The sequence below is a fragment of the Thermobia domestica genome, chromosome 13 (genome assembly GCF_964235325.1).
Source record: "Thermobia domestica chromosome 13, izTheDome1.hap1.1, whole genome shotgun sequence".
Taxonomy (NCBI): Eukaryota; Metazoa; Arthropoda; class Insecta; order Zygentoma; family Lepismatidae; genus Thermobia; species Thermobia domestica.
In genome coordinates this window covers 18,683,230-18,700,541 of record NC_137466.1, presented here as the reverse complement: position 1 = coordinate 18,700,541, position 17,312 = coordinate 18,683,230, and the positions used below count along the sequence as shown (strand labels likewise).

At 35.9% G+C, this 17,312-nt stretch overlaps 1 protein-coding gene across 3 annotated transcripts in view; it reads left to right on the top strand.

Annotated features, from left to right (window-relative positions):
• The window catches only part of LOC145668039 (mite allergen Der f 3), a 519,747-nt gene that overhangs the window by 494,839 nt on the left and 7,596 nt on the right, over positions 1–17,312 (top strand). For all 3 annotated transcript variants that reach the window (XM_081735512.1, XM_081735511.1, XM_081735510.1), the window contains 3 exons: positions 4,279–4,378; positions 13,096–13,264; positions 15,450–15,607. In XM_081735512.1, the coding sequence (XP_081591638.1) occupies positions 4,279–4,378; positions 13,096–13,264; positions 15,450–15,607 (427 nt within the window). The remainder of the gene's footprint in view (positions 1–4,278; positions 4,379–13,095; positions 13,265–15,449; positions 15,608–17,312) is intronic.

Below are 17,312 nucleotides of genomic sequence, written 5' to 3'. Positions count from 1 at the left end.
AACACATATATAAAATATAATACAATATAATTTACAAGTGTGACAATTTACAATAAACAATAATACAAATGTACCAAAAGGTCATGAAAAGACAATCAAAACTATCACAATATATGAAACTTCCATTGGGTTACAAAAACGTACACTACTTCCTTCTATTGTAAGAAATGTTGCATTCTCTAACAAGACCCCAACAATAGTCCCCCATCATTGAAGGATCCCATCGTCCCTGGTACCTTTTCTCCATTGCCATTATATCTTGGTGGAATCTTTCCCCCTGTTCGTCGCTGAGAGCACCTAGGTTAGCAAGAAAAAAGCTGAGGTGGGAGTGCAAAAAGTGGATTTTTAAAGACATCCTACAACCCAACTCTTTGTATTTCTGTATCATGTCCTGTACGATTTCTGTGTAACTCTCAGCTTTGTTATTGCCCAGAAAGTTGCGCACAACACACTTAAATGCTGTCCAGGCAGCTAGCTCAGCACTGTTTAACTTGCTGTCAAAGCTATCATCAAGCATTAATTTCCTAATTTGGGGACCAATAAACACTCCCGCTGAAATCTTAGCATCACTCAGGTTAGGGAACTTATCTCGCAAATACTTGAAACCTTCACCAGATGTGTCCATGGCTTTGACAAAGTTTTTCATAAGTCCTAACTTGATATGAAGTGGCGGTAGTAATATCTTATTAGGATCTACCAAAGGAGCGTATTTGACGTTGCATTCTCCAGGTACGTAATTCACTCTAGGTTCCCATTCCTTCACTTCATAATGTTTGTCATCAGCTCGGCTATCCCATAAACATAAAAAAAACATTGGTACTTCGTGTAACCGCACTGCAGTCCTAATAAAATACCAACTACCTTGAGATCACAACATATTTGCCAACAATGGTCCTTGTAATTTATAAGATTTAGCAAAGTTGACATGGTGTCATAGGATTCCTTAATCTTCACTGAGTGCGCAAGTGGTATAGAAGGTTTTTTTATTTCCATTATGTAAAAGGACAGCTTTAAGGCTGACCTTTGACGCGTCGATAAATAACCTCCATTCTTCTGGAACGTAATGAATTCCTAGTTCCGCCATCAACCCATTTATATCCGTACATACGCACACATTATCTTGCATTGAGAAATAGCTTGAAAATTGAACATGCCTTTTCCTGTACACTGATATGTTCGTTTCTGCATCTAATAAGTTCCACTGCTGGAGCCTTGATCCCAGAAGTTCCGCCTCTTGTTTTGTCAGGTTCAAATCACGGACTAGGTCATTAAGTTCACATTGCCGGATGAAATGTGGCTCACGAACAGTCAGGGATGAACGTTGGATCCTTGGATGTACATGTTGATGTCGATGGTTCATCAAGGTCATGATCATCATCAGAGTCTTTTGGCCATATCTCTTCCCAGTTGGTAGGGGGCTCGGGAAGTGGAAGTTCATCCCCGTGCGGAATAGGTCTAATTGCGGATTTAACGTTGGGATAACTTATTGTGTATTTGCTTTTTTTTAGAATGTCCCTTAACTACTGTGAGACAAAAATAACAATCATCCAGATGGTTGGTGGGTTCTCTCCACACCATTGGTACAGCAAATTTCATGAACCTCCGTTTCCCTTTGGCCCATGCAAGTAAAGTGACGAAGCACGACGCACAAATTATGTTGGGTGCCCAAGTTTTGTCCTGATCTCCCACACGACATCCGAAATATATATAATATGCTAGTTTCACCGATGGCGTAATGGATCAACACTGTCCTTTAACTACAAACTGGCCACACACATAACAAAAACTATTTGGTGAGTTAAGAGCCTGCCTTACTAAAAATAATACGAAATTTACCATTTTTCTTTTGCTTGTTTATTCATCAGTGAAAGGAGATAATGAAATGCAACTTACTGTAAGCATAGATAATGTTATTCTACAACAGAAAATATGAACCTGAAGAATGTTCAGTGTTGCCATCCATAGAATTAACAGTGTTGCCAGAAAAACAATTTCCCTAAAATCTAAGTTAAGACAGCGAGTAGAGGAATGATCTCAACTGCATTTGATTACGTATCTTGTTGTTTTGGTTTCTTGGGAACTACTTTTTAATTAGCATTATTATTTAGTTTTAATAACTGTATGTTAAAACTATTTTGTTTATTACAAACTAAATACAACTATTATTTAAAAAGTAGTTCACAAGAAACCAAAACAATACGATACGTAACCAAATGCAGTTGTGTTTGTTCCTCTACTCGCTGCCTTAATTTAGATTTTAGGGAAATTGTTTTTTCTGGCAACACTGTAATTTCTATGGATTGCGACACTGAACATTCTTCAGGTTCATATTTTCTGTTGTAGAATAGCATTTTCTATGATTGTGGTGACTTGCATTTCATTATCTCCTTTCACTGATGAATAAACAAGCAAAAGAAAAATGGTAAATTTTGTATTATTTTTAGTAAGGCAGGCTCTTAACACACGAACGCCGTCCTCTTGACGCCATTGTACTGATCACAAACTAAACTTCTGGTCTTAGTTGGGTATAATGCCGTTAAGATCAAACATGAAAGCACTCTTAGCAGCAAAGACAACTTTGAAAGTGAAGTAGTGTTAAACCACACGTCAATATAAAAATGTACAAAACTCCCTCACCAGGTGTCAAGAACACAAGAAAGAAAGAAATGCGCGGGGGGAGGGGGGAAACGATACCGTAGTGGAAAATTCAGACTGCATTAGTTCATTGTTGTCAACAATGAGTCTGTATTCCATTCTTTCTTTCTTTTCCATTCCGTTACATTTGATAACAAATATTGATAACCATTTCATGAACAAAACGAAAAAACTTGGAGAATTGTATATATATGTATTAAGATATACATATACTGTACGTTTTAAAAAAATATACGTTGGAAGTACATTCTATTTTTATACACGTTTCTAATTTACAGAGAGCAATACAAGTGTGTTGTTGACTATTGTAAATATTCATTTTTATGTCTGTGTTTGTAGTAATAAAGCAAATCGTTTTCACCCCAACTCAGGAGATCTGAAAGCATTACTATCAGGTGCAATAAACAGTGCACACAGTATACATACAAATATATTTATTTCTCTAGAAAGAACAAAGCGATTTTTACGAAACTTTTAGGGTTTATTAAATATAAATCAAGGTATACTCAGGTATAATTTCTATGCTACTATATGTAAGGGGACAGGAGCTAGGGGAATAAAATATCTGAAAAAGGGAAATTTTTGAGGGAATTTCCCGAAAATCCCTCTGTTACGGGAAAACTGTACGTGATGGAGAGAAACCGAGTGCATATTCGAATTCAGCGCAAAAAGTTCCTTTAAGATCAGGTGATTTTTCTCATGTAGCAAACAAAAAGTTTAAATTTGTTAACTAGTGTTATTCAACAGTTATCCCTATAAAGCATTTACATTTCTTATTACTACGTGCAAAATTGTACGAAAACTACTTCCAAAAGTCAAGTACACTCATGTCCAAAATGATTGTCGCATATCTATAACTGTCTTCTTGTAAGAATATAATTTAATAATGCTTTTGCAGGGTACTTTTAATACTGATACTATGTGTATAATCGGGAAATGTATATTTGTGGTAAATTTCATAGGAAAAGAATTATAAATATTAAAATTAGCAGGAGTAAAACAAAATGTTGCTAAATGGACAAGAAAGTTTTATTTTCGTTTTTTATTGTTCTTATTTACTGTTCTTTTGACATGAAATCTGCCACATACATGTCTTTGCCGATTATACACATACTAACATTATAAGAAATACCGGGCGAGTTCGTTATCAAATTAAATTCCTACAGCAACATACTTATAGACGTGCGACAATAATTTTGGACATGAGTATACATAAATATACAAGACAAGACGAATAATTTTCGAGACGAGACAAACGTAAAAGAATCGAGATAATACTTCTAGAAGATTTACGAGACGAAATGAGAAAACCTTACTTCTCCTCTCACCTCGGTCATGGGTAACACTTGTTTCAGTCCTGGATATAAAGTTGATTTTCTGAAAAAATCTGTTCTGGTTTCAGAATCGAAATTGTTTTTTAGAGAACTTTCTTTCCATTATTGGAATCAATATTACAATGGAAATGAAACTACGAAGAAATAAGTTTTGTAACTAAAGCGACCTTCTGTTTCCATAGGTAGTTCCCTCGAGTTATCATTTCCCAATTTTATCCTATTCTTTCTAACATAAAATATAAAATTTCTTTTTCGAAGATTGATTCGTTTGTCTTCTTATCGTTTATAGTACAACCAACAGCCAATTGCGCGTTCGACTTGGTGAATGGGATATTAGAGACCAAGGTGAGAAACTACAGCATGAAGAATTTGGAGTGGAAAGGAAAGAGGTAGGTATACATTTCATTTGCTATAGAATTTTATTAATTTATCTTTATTTCAGTCGACGTTCCCATTTCTCTTCATACATAGAGGAACCTCTCAATTATTATGACATGCTCCCACTCCTTCAAAACAGATTACGTGTTTTTAAGCATACTCTCTAACACTCCATTTCCATTCCTTGTATAGCTCATTAAAATGTTATTTTTGAATAAATTATACCTTGCATACATTTTTTAAAACTCCTCATTAGTTTAATCTATTTTACGTCTCATAAGTTTTAACCCATTTTTGTCTTGACCTCCTCAAAATTTTAATGACGCGCACCCTTGGGGTGTTTGCTGATTTATAAAAATGGACAAAATAGAGAAAAATCTCCAGTTACAATCTGTAAGACTAACTTGTTTTTTAACCATTAGCCGTCGGCCACAATAGGAACTATGACAATGGAAGAAAAAGTGAAATGAGACAGTGATGCCTATATGTAAAAGTAGTGTGTAGCCTTTATATACCTTCAAATTAGTTTCTTGCTCGATGATCAAACTTCGTTGGGTGTTTAACGTAAGGGAATTTCTTAGTGACTCTCATTAACAATACTTTTATAATTATTATGACTGGTATAATATTTAAAAAGGTAATTGAGAAAATAACTAATATGAACACCCTAACTGAAAAAGTAATATTTGTAAAAAAATAATAATAATAATAAAATAAAATAAAATAAAAAATAAATCTGTTAACAGGTATACAAAATATCACTTTTCACATTTACAAACACTTAATATTTCATATAACCTGCTTTCGCTTTTCACATGTTATTTTTCATCCACTTTAAAATATTTTTCACAATATTGGACCTTGGACAATATTAGTGTTCCCTCTCCAACTCCTAAAACAGCCTTTTTTCGAGCTGCGTAAACTTTTCTGAAAATATTTCTCGTAGCAACAACTCCTTGTATCATACTTTGATGTAATTCTACTAATGAAAAAAAATCCGTTGGATTTGAACTCAAGACCTGACAACTGGGAATTCCACCAGTGAACTAACATTATGACATTTACCAACTCATTCTAAAGGGGAGGAGACAATTTCCGCTATTTGATGACAATGATACTCCGTTGAAAATATTTTAAACTTGAGATATTTCGAAACCCCAGAGTCTTTATGTAGCAAGTATTTGAACATACTTAAACAGAAAATGGCAACAAAAATATTTGATTTTACGTCCATTACTAAATTAGCGAAAATATAGATTTATACATTTTCTTTCCTACAATACTGTAAAGCTTTTGTGCCATGTTTCATATTTTTGATTACGGGATTTTCACTTTCTACAATTGCGAAATTCTTAAATTCCGAAATTTCGACTTTCTGGAATTTGGAAATTGAATTTATAACTTCCTAATGCTATATATTCAATCACCGCTGGTTTTTCTACAAGATAAGTCACAAAACCTTAGATTGGAGGTGTCTAACAAAATACAATTACGTATAATTTAGTCTCTAATAATTTCAAAGCAGTGGAACAAACCATTTTACTTAGATTATACGATAGTGTATTTTACTTTACATAACTTTGATCATTGTGAACATGCGTTAAACGAATAAGGTGCATACAAATACACAACTTTAGTAGTGAATTAAATAAACGTCACATGCAAATTGATCATACTTAAATCTGATTTAAACTACTCGCTGAGTAAGACAATGCGTTTATTGTAAAAATATTAACCTGTAGGAGTTGCGCCAACTATCCAATTTGACTTCATCAGACAGTACACATACCCAGGTAGTGACAGATTTAATATGCGAGACAGCGAAAAAATTTCCTAATTCCTGATTGGCTACCGTGGGCTCCTACAGCCAATTATCTTTCACCACAAACCAAAATATAAATTAGAAATACGAAGCGCGGTGGCTCAGTGGTAGAGCGTTCACCTCCGGTGCTTGGGGTTCCTGGTTCGATCCCAGCTCGCGCCATGTGGACTTTGTGGTGGCCAAACACCTTGCTCGTGGGTTTTCTCGGGGTTCTCCCGCTTTCTCCCACCATATCTCTCATTATCACCGTCTCCTTTAGCCTAACAGGCATAAGCGTGGGACGTTAAACTTAAAGATTTCGTTTTTTCCCACTGTTGTTCCACTAATATATTGAAACAACAAACTCATACTTAAAAGAGCGCGCACGAAGTTCCGTATAGGCCCTATCGTTCGAAGACGGCACGGAGTAAGATATTGGGGAAGTTCTTTCCATCCACTTCTACCTCTTTCAACTTCTTACAAATAACGTTCTTTCTTTACTATTGGACATGTTATATATGTTCAGAAAGTACACAAACAAAATAATTTAAACGTGCAACCCTACCGGCAGACGACAAAGAGTATAGAGGTTATAAGGCTTTAAAGGGGGGAGCCGGTTGCAACAGTAACCCGTTATAACATCCCGTAGTGGTGTTACGTAACACTTGCGCAATGTAAATACAACTCCCAAATCACCACTTACAAGTTCGGACCATGGATAAGTGTTTCTTCCATTTTCCGTAGATTATGACCATGGGTTACAATAGGTTAGGTAAGATCTGGGTCGGTTATGTATATTCTCGTGTCTTTCTTTCAAAATACATTTCTATTTGCTTGTGTGAACATGACCTTACCTAACCTCCGCTAACCCAAGGTCGCTAAAATGCAAGAAAACAATTACTAATAATAAATGTGAACACAGAAATGTATTTTTGAAAGAGACGAAAGTGTAAAGATATATAAACGAACCTGATTTTACCTGACTACAATAACCCATGGTCACCAAGATAATGTACGAAAAATGCAAGAAAGAAATTAATTAGGTATATAATAAATATGAACATATAGAAACATATTTTGAAAGAGAAAAGGAAACCTTTGCCAGAAATGTAACCTTGCCTTTATTCCAGACGCCGACGCTTTACCGTCGGTGGCTTTCGTCGTGTATTTACAGTGCGAACTGGCAAACTTTTAATATGACGTCGGTGACGGTCAATTAGTTGTTAAAAAAATGCATATTATACACAGGCGAATCTCATTCAAGAACACGTCCCAGCCCGGGCAGTAATCCCAAGAATGTTATAAAATAGAGGATCTGCCCATATGTATCTTCATCCTGTTAAATCAATGAAGCCAAGAAACAACCGAGCATCAGCACGTCTGATTGGCTACTTTCGTTTCCGACATGATTGTTGGCTCAAAACATTGCGATCTTATTGGGGGAGTGAATACAGGTGGCGAAACTGTGACGTATGGCTTTAAGATTTTGTTGTAAGGGCAGATCCTCTATTTTATAACATTCTTGAGTAATCCACACTATTGAAAGAAAGAAACAAAAGTGTAAAGATATATGGCCGCACCAAACCTTACCACCCTAACCCATAGTTACTAAAGATAATCTACAAGAAATGGAAGAAAGCAATTATTATTAATAACAAATACGAGCACGTAGAAATGTATTTTGACAGAAATCATTTGCAGCTACCGGGATTTGAATCCGAGTCATTTCACTCAACAAGCCAACGCCTTAGCCACTTCCCCACGGTCGGAATTTACAAACGGACATTTTGAAGTACTATTGTACTATTTCGAAGTAGGAAGACATTTATTTGTACTATAAGTATGTTACTTAATGCTAGATGTCATTTGCGCGTGGATTACTGGTGTGACCACCTCCTTCGAGAACTAGAACTCGTTCCGTAGATTTACGAAATCACTCTTTTTTAATCCTCGATTAATCCGAGATACATATGGTATAACAGTAAGTTCTCAAGATTGTGCATTAATTCATGCTTGATCTTGATCTACAGATCAAATGCCTTTCTATGGAACCAGGAGAGGCTGAGTCATATAATACTTAAAGGGAATTCGAACATCAAATGGAATTGGGGGTAGCTCGTTGAAAATAGGGAAAAACGTACACGTATCCTTACGTGCAAAATTTAATTCATTCCCATGTTTCCCGTTATTTCTCTTTCCCTCTTTCCTTTTCGCTTTTTCCCTCTTTCTCCGTCTTCTTCCATCCCTTCTTTCTCTCTGTGTGTGTTTGAACAAGGTAAGTTTTATTGCACTGCGTAATGACAATTTCTACAAGATGTCCATATTATTATTTTCCTTTTCTTTGCATTAATTCCCATCTTTTAGAACTTAACACGAATGAAATTTCTGCCTATCTATCTCATGGATCTCTAAGTGATGTCCAACTATTATTTCTTGCTTCAAATGGAGAAATATCCAGGATACCATGTTTTGGCGTATGTGTACCAGACCTGTATCCAGGGAAGTCTAGGGGGGCCGGTCCCCCTAAATTTTTACTGGTCTTTCCTAAAATTTTCACGGTAGGCTTAAAAGTGAACTATAATATGGCGATGAACTATAATGTGGTTGGATCGGCCCTCTCAAACTTCGATCGGCCCGTAGGGGCCTGATGTGCACACGTATCATGTTGGTTGTCTAACTATTGCACGTACAGTGAAACAATGCTCTTGGAGGAAAAAGCTCATACTATTTCTTATAATTCCAACCTCCACTTACTTTAGTCGTTGTGTGTATATATATATTGGAATCAGGTTCCTAGTATGAACGTAAGACAACTAAAAACAAATCGATAATGGGGATTAGTCTCATAGAAAGTGGCGCAATTTGCAGTTTTTTGCAATGTCATTTATGTGCAAACGAGAACAGTCACCCTTTTGGTTTGCAGCTATTATTTGCAGAGAACACTTGTACATCAGAAGTTGGCATCAGTTTCTCTTGTGGTGTGAATATAAGATACTAGAAAATTTGGAAATCAGGGTTAGTCTCATACAGTGGCGTAGCGCACTTTTGCGCCCCCCCCCCCCCGCAAAGTAAATAGAAGGGGCCCTAGTTGTAAAGCCGATAGAAGTAAGATTGAAGTTCTACTTCTTTAAATCTTTATTCATAGCAAGACTTCGGGGCCTCCTATATCTCGGGGCCCCCCGCACTGCGGGGGTTGCGGGGGCAGCTGCTACGCCACTGGTCTCATAGAAGATGGCGGAATTTGCACTTCTTTCAATTCATTTGTGCACAAACGAGAAATGTCACAATTCTGGTTTGCAACTATTATTTGCAGAGGACATTAGTGTACATCATATGTTGAAGTCAGCCCTCTGGCATGAACATAAGGTATAAAAGCCGGCAAGAAGCGAAGACTTCCCACATACCTCATTATAAAATTTGCAATGATCTTACATTCTACACTATGCGGAGTTTTGCAATCCCATAATTTATATCTTTTTTCCGAAAAAGGTGGCTTCAAATCTAAATGACTGCATCCAATTTTGAATTTAATTCCAAATTTGATTATCCCCCAAAACTCATTAAGGGGTCTATTAATCTAATTTTAGGAGTTATTTTACAAATTTTAATATAATTTATCCTCATTAAATATCGGCCCCTCCAGAAATTCCTGTGTACGTCCCTGAGAAAAGAAGTAATTAATGTAATACTTAATTAACTTTATTATATCAGTTAATATAAAATAGTAACTAATTATATACTATTAACTATGCTGTCATGTTTGTTTCGCTGAAAATATTCATAAATAAACTCACTGAATCAATTACTCATAGAGCAACCCTAACATCATCAATATCATTTTTATGGCTCAAACCTTTCCCAGTGTATGTATATATGTACATTTGCAACATGGGCTATGCTATCCTCGTATTCTTAATAGACACCAACCTCAAATAATAGTTATTTCTAAAGGTAAAAGGAAGGCATTTGCCAGGTTTCATTAAACTCAGGTAAGTTTTACGAGAGTTGTCGTTGAATAGACGGATGGACAAATATCAATTGAGTTGATTGGTGGTCGCTTCAACAAATATCTAAATACGTGCATTTGTGAATTCTTTTATACTTAGTGTTGCGAATTGAGTGCTTATTCCAGGAGGGACGAATTTGACCTATATACACACCTAGCCATTACATACACACACATTCACTATATATATATATATATATATATATATATATATATATATATATATATATATATATATATATATATATATATATATATATATATATATATATATATATATATATATATCGGGTGTTTAATAAGTAATGGTCATAAATTAAACCGTAGATAGTACACGCCAAAACTAACAAAAAAGTCTTAGTAAACATGTGTCCGCAAACGCTTCGTAACGGAGATAGGGGCTGTCGAAAGTGTGGGAAAATGAGGTTTAGAGACGAATATCTCAAAAAGTATGAATTGGACAGAGGGCGGTCTAATGAATGACTATCTAAGTCAGACCTACGCTATGCAGAAATGCATAGTTGATAACTCTTCATCAGTAAATAGGACTTCATCAGTGAAATGAGGATTGCCAGTAATTTGTCTGCGAAGCCACTAACAAAACTGCATTCTCGCCGGAAAATCTGTGGGGGTCAGAGGTTGGACACGTTGCAGATGGTATGGGTACAAGTGCTGTTCATGGAGAATGTGCCATACGAGCGCATTGGATACGCGTTCGGCAAGTCCCACACGTCTTGTGCTCGTTCCTGGGTTTTTGTCCACTGCTTGTAGCACGCGTTCTACCAGTGTTTCTTTCGGCAATTCCATTCATTTTCGCGCATCGTTTGTTTTACCTTGGTATTGGTACAGTAAAGGACTACTCTGTATATGTGCATTCGTCTTAAGAATGTGCTCTGAAGTAGTTCACAACATGCATCACCACCTTCATTCGATTGCCTCTCTCATTTCCTGCTGGTTATGCAATCGCATTTCCTGCAATGCAACCACACACGGCACGTAAACATTGTCCGCCATTTTGTGTCTTTTCGAGCTTTCGACTTGGTACCACGACTTATGAATTACTGGTGAATAGACTCGCCGTCGATGTTCATCTCGAGCCCCCCTTTTCTTGGACAATTTTCCGGGAATCCCACGCGCGCGCAATGCAGAGTTAGCAACCATGCATTTCTGCATAGCGCAGGTCTGACTTCGATAGTCATTCATTGGACCGCTCTCTGTCCGATTCATACTTTTTGAGATATTCGTCTCCAAACCTCATTTTCCCACACTTTCGACAGCCCCTATCTCCGTTACGAAGCGTTTGCGGACACATGTTTACTAAGACTTTTTTGTTAGTTTTGGCGTGTACTATCCACGGTTTAATTTATGACCATTACTTATTAAACACCCTGTATATATATATATATATATATATATATATATATATATATATATATATATATATATATATATATATAGATAGATAGATAGATAGATAGATAGATAGATACATACATACATACATATATAGATATAGATATATAGATATGGAGTGCAAAACTTAAGGATGAGATAGATTAAGTAGCATAAAATATTACGTAGTTGGTGGAAATGAATATAAAATCGGCAACATATTATCACAAATCTCCTACAAGTACACATAGTACAAGACTTGTAGGACCTGACGTCAACATGAGCATAGCGCCAAATGGGCCTGCTTCCCCAATATGAACCAGTAAAATGAAAGGAATGAGATAATGTGTATGAGAGAGCTTTAAGATGTATTGTGGTGTTACAAGAATATGACCCGGGGATTACATTTGAAGGATTTTATACGGAGAAGAATCATCGGGAAACTGGAAGGAAAATAAAGTGCGATGAGTATGGTTCAGGAGTTTCGTATTGCCTACAGCATTGTTTCACGTGCACGGGGCCCGATCCGAATCAGAGACATTGCTGTGTGAAGGAGAGTTGGAAGGCTACAATTGTCGATTACACCAGTGCACGGCCGTTACATTGTGCAAATGCAATAAAGGACCAACGTCAAACAGCGAGTGCAACTTCAAACCCATTTAACAGGACTGTGAAACGCCCGATGTCACGCATTACAGTGGGATGTCGACTGTATGGGGGGCCTTTTTGCCCGATGGCCATTACGTTGTTCCATTGACATCTATACGAGACTGACGCACAAGAAAATGCGCCGGCTCGCACTAGTTTTCATGTGCGTCCATTTTGGCCAAAAGAAGGGCCACAGTCTTTGAACACTCCCATATTTGCCTGATTTGTTCCCAGTGGACTTCACATTCCTCCCTAAGCTGAAATCTGCCTTCAAGGAGAACCATTCTGTGGATGTTGCATCGATTCAAGCGAATCTGACGGTGGTGCTATCATGAATCGCAGTGACTTCAATGTGGCTTGTTGTTTCTGTATACACTGCTATTTTTGCTCTCCTAATCACGTGTTTCTTCCTGTTGTTTCCTGTATCATACTGTAGCACTACTTTCGATTTATGATTAAAGTTTCACTGATCTATGTCAATTGGAACACTGTTCTATGCCACAGCATCAAAATTTTACTTTTGTGTTTAAGTTTTGAAGACTTCTCAAAAATGTCTAAACATTTGTATGAAACTGCTGAAATCCGTCACTAGAACCGTGAAAGCGACTTCACGAAAGTCCGTTGCTTGTTTTTAATTTGACTGCTTAAAATAAAAGTACTGTTCTTAATATTGGGTGGTTTCTGTTTTCGTTATCATTTGCAAAAAAATAGAGAGAGAATTTTTTTTGTCTCTACCAAGGATGAAAATTTTTCTTCCAGTAATTCGCATACTGTTTATATTTAAAAGCATTCCTTCAAAATGGTTGTTACTTTTATTTCTGAAACATGAAAAAAATTTATAGATGTAACACCGATATTAACATATAATTTCTTTATTATAGGTTCATCCACAATACAGTCCAACAGACTTCCGGAATGACTTAGCACTTATTCGACTAGATAAACCTGTGACGTTTAAACAACATATAATTCCCGTTTGCCTCCCTGATGCCAAAGCCAAGCTGGTCGGGAAGTCAGCCACAGTTGCCGGATGGGGTCGAACCAGGCACGGTAAGATGAAAACTTGGATTTTAATAGTGCAGTCGACAGCAAAGGGGTAACTGTGAAGAACGTGGGCCAATTTATTTACAAAATTTACAGGAGAAGTTTCTATATTTCTTTCATAAGGTATTGCGTAAGTAATAAAATAAGTGAATGCAATATGTATAAGGTAAGTGTCCCAGTATTTCGAGAGCCTAAGGAACAAAGATGAAGACTGTGTAAACGGACTCGCAGTTTATGTGCTCTTCAGAATTTTCGCGAGACGATATAATATTTGAAATGGTTTTCCACTCGGAAATGGCATGAGTTGCAATCTTTGTCTTGCCCTTGAACGACCTACATGATGCAAAATATACTACACCCGTTCTGCACGAATACACCAAGTAATGCTGCAAAATTGATTCAGTATTTACAAGTTTGAAAAAAAAATGCTCTTATTTAAAAATCTTATCTTTGCTGTGAATCTTTGCAATTTAGAAAAAATGTTTTCTGTATTCTAACAAATTCCGCCTCTTAAGAGAATGTCAGTTGTAGACTTAGACAACTTTTTGCAGGATCATCACAAACAAAATTTGCACTAACACTGTCATAATCAGGAAGATGCATCTTCTCAGGAACACTTTCTTCCTCCATTAAAACGAGAGCATTTTGCGTGTAACATTATTACTTTTTCTCGGTTTTCGTTTGCAAACTTTCGATAAGCTGTCTCGCTTAATTTTAGTCGCTTCATGTTGTTGAATTAGCACTGACATTCCACCAAGTCACAAACGCACTATACGAAATCCGGTGAAAGAACAAACCTCATTGAACATTGAAAATATCTTGGTTTGAGCAAGTGAAATGTTACAAAATCCAAGCAGAGGTTGCCAAAATATGTCATGTGTTGTATTGACCAAGAAATGTGCGGCACGTTTTTATTTTTCATTTTTACCGAAACTTCATAAATTACAAGGGCGAAAGAATATTTTCACTCAGTACCACATTACATTGTGTTAGTGGTGAATATACATAAAATGTAATTTTTATATTCTAAAACTATTGCAAAATTTAACGACTGTCTACTCCTTTTTGTGGTATAATGCTTGTAAATATGAATAAGAAGAAGAAGAAGAGAAAAACATTTCTGGAAATTAACAGAATTCTTGTTAAGTTTGAATAGTACTGGACAGCAAATATCGAAAGGTACACTCATTTGTCGTAGACTAAAACACAACGTACCGTGATTTTTCCCCCTCTTTTTAACACTTACATTTAACAATCAAGCGGAAACTTCAATATCAACAACTCGTTGTAAACGATTTTCTACTGGACATCGTTGGCGTATCTCTTCAGCTCAATATATTCTACTTTCATTACTATAAAAAATGAAGTAACTACTGAAAAGTGATGTTATCAAGGCTTGATGATAAGATCTTTCGGTAGCTGTTTAACTTTTCCAATACAGGATAATGTTGGAAACTGTAAAGGTTTTCAACAAGAAAATTCATCCACATTTCTTTGAAAGAAATAGTTTTTGGAGCTGTAATTCTGGAAAATATTCTGTAACAATGATTTGCCACCTCCAAGCATGTTCCTAGTGGGTCTAGTTGATAATTCGCCACTGCCTACACCTCAATTGTTTGTTTGTCTCCAAGACAATGTTGCTAAGTAAAAAACTAATAAAATTAGGATACGAACATTTTTGTCAGAACATTTTCAAAACTTCCCTCTGTTATTTTCCTGCTTTCATGAATACTTAAACTAAATTTATATGAAAGGAAAGGCATCTTACTTATAAAAAGGAAATAACATTATCAACTTAAATGAGATGTATTTCATATTTTTACTTTAATTAGGGGTTTAGGTATGGGTCTATGTAAAAGCGTACGACTTTATGAAGAGAAAACTCATAATTTTTTCAGGAGAGTGAAATTTTAATGAACATTTCTACCAAACCAATGGCGGTCGAGTTGAGAAAATTTGCATGATCACTTATTTTGATATGCTGAATAAATCAACAAAGAAACAATATTTCCTTTTCTTGTCTCCCACCCGAACGTTTGGTTGTTAGCTCCTTTTAAAGTTATGAATTTCTTTTCTTCACTTAATGTAAAATAAGATTGTTTTAAACTGGAATTACCTTAGCGTGATTTTAGCGCAGTCTATTTGAAAATATTTGTGTATATAAAGCTTTCAAAACTTTATCTTCCTAAAGGTGTTACAACAACCCCTTCCGTTCTCCAAGAAGTTGATGTTGAGGTGATCTCCAACGACCGTTGTCAACGTTGGTTTCGTGCAGCAGGAAGGAGAGAAGTTATTCACGACGTCTTCCTCTGTGCCGGTTATAAGGAAGGTGGAAGAGACAGTTGCCAGGTAAAAAAAAAGTCATAATACTAAATTTATTTCACTTTTACCTCTATTTAAAATATACTTTAATCAACAACTTAGACACTTTTAGCTGCCTACAAGGCAAATTACTTCAACTCTTTGGAAAGTGATCTTCAAGACATGGTTACCACAATGTTGCCACGTTAACTGCATTTTATTAATCAAATGAAGCATTTGAATGTCTATTGCTGCAAGCCTTCCCTGTCATGCGCCAAAATACTCACGCAAGTTTAAAAACATTTTTTTTTAATGCACGAGGTAAATTTTGGTGCTAAGTTTGAAACTTAAAAAGAGAAGTGTGACTAAGCACTTTGATCCAATGATGGCTTTAGTATATATTCTGTGAATATTTTCTTTTGTTCAACATAGAAATAGTACAAACCACACTATCCCGATATTAAACATTGATTTTATTACAATGTATTTAATACAATATTGTCATCTGTAATAATTATGATGATAAACTTTCTCACTGTAGGTTTAGGTTTTAAGCCCTCCTCGTAGTTTCTCCAGTGCCTAGCAGTGCTCTTTTGGTGCATGGATTCCGGGTTCGATTTCCGGTAGAAGAGATTCAAAACTTAAACGCATTACAGTGGTTCGGATTCCATCTTAAACTGGTAGTACAAGTCTCATGTAACGTGGATGCTAAAAGATACAGTAAGCTTCAGTCCAACCAATTAAGTTGTGAAGTTTAAAAAGAAAATTAAAGTGAATGCCACGAACAAAGACCAATAGCCCTCATTCAATCGTAACACTTACCAAGACTATCATGTGGTAGTCAGCCAAGCAGCATGATGCGCATGAAGAGGAAAAACTTTGAAAGAGACGTTTATGTTTGTTTTCGTGTATTTATGTAAATTTCGAGATGTGAACAAAGTTCCTTCGCTGCTAAGCGGTTAGTGTACGCGCGTTTGGCGTGGGAGACACGGGTTCGATTCCCGGCGGGAGCTCATGTGGTTCGGATTGCAGGTTAATCAGGTCTACGTCTCATATAGCCTCGCTGCTGAACGGGACGTTAAACTCAAAATCAACTCAACTCGAGATGTGAACATTCACTTCAGTCAAAATTACCTCAGTACCATTTCTATTACTATTATCATCACCTTTTCAACGATCTTCGTTATTTAGATCAAGGTACTCTTACCAGTGAATAAATGTCAATTATCTTATCGTTATTCAAGATGCTATTCGACATGTCAAATTATAACTATCCCTCACTGTATTTATTCTTACTGTCTTTATTCTCCCCTTCATTCCCTCTATTTTTTTTTATCAATATATTCACACATAAATTAAACAATAAACAAGTAAACAAAATAGCCAGATCTTTCTTCCTTCCACATTTAAACGGGAGAAAATTAACTATTTTCTACTCGAGTCCTTTTATTTTTACTATGCTATATTTAAAATAAAAACGTTTATATCTATAAATTCGATTCTTTTTTCTATAATGACAGGATAATTGCAATTACAAGTATAACACAATTATTGTTTCTCTAAATGAATTATTTTACTCTTTGAATTCACTGCTACCAAATTATTATACAATCCTAATTTTTTGTCTTATATTATAATCATACCCGTTTCACATCTTTCCTATTGACATATGCACTAAATGTCTGAAATAATCATCTATTTCTACTACATCTGGGAACACTCACGAAACCGTTCAGAAACTTAGGTCTTAATA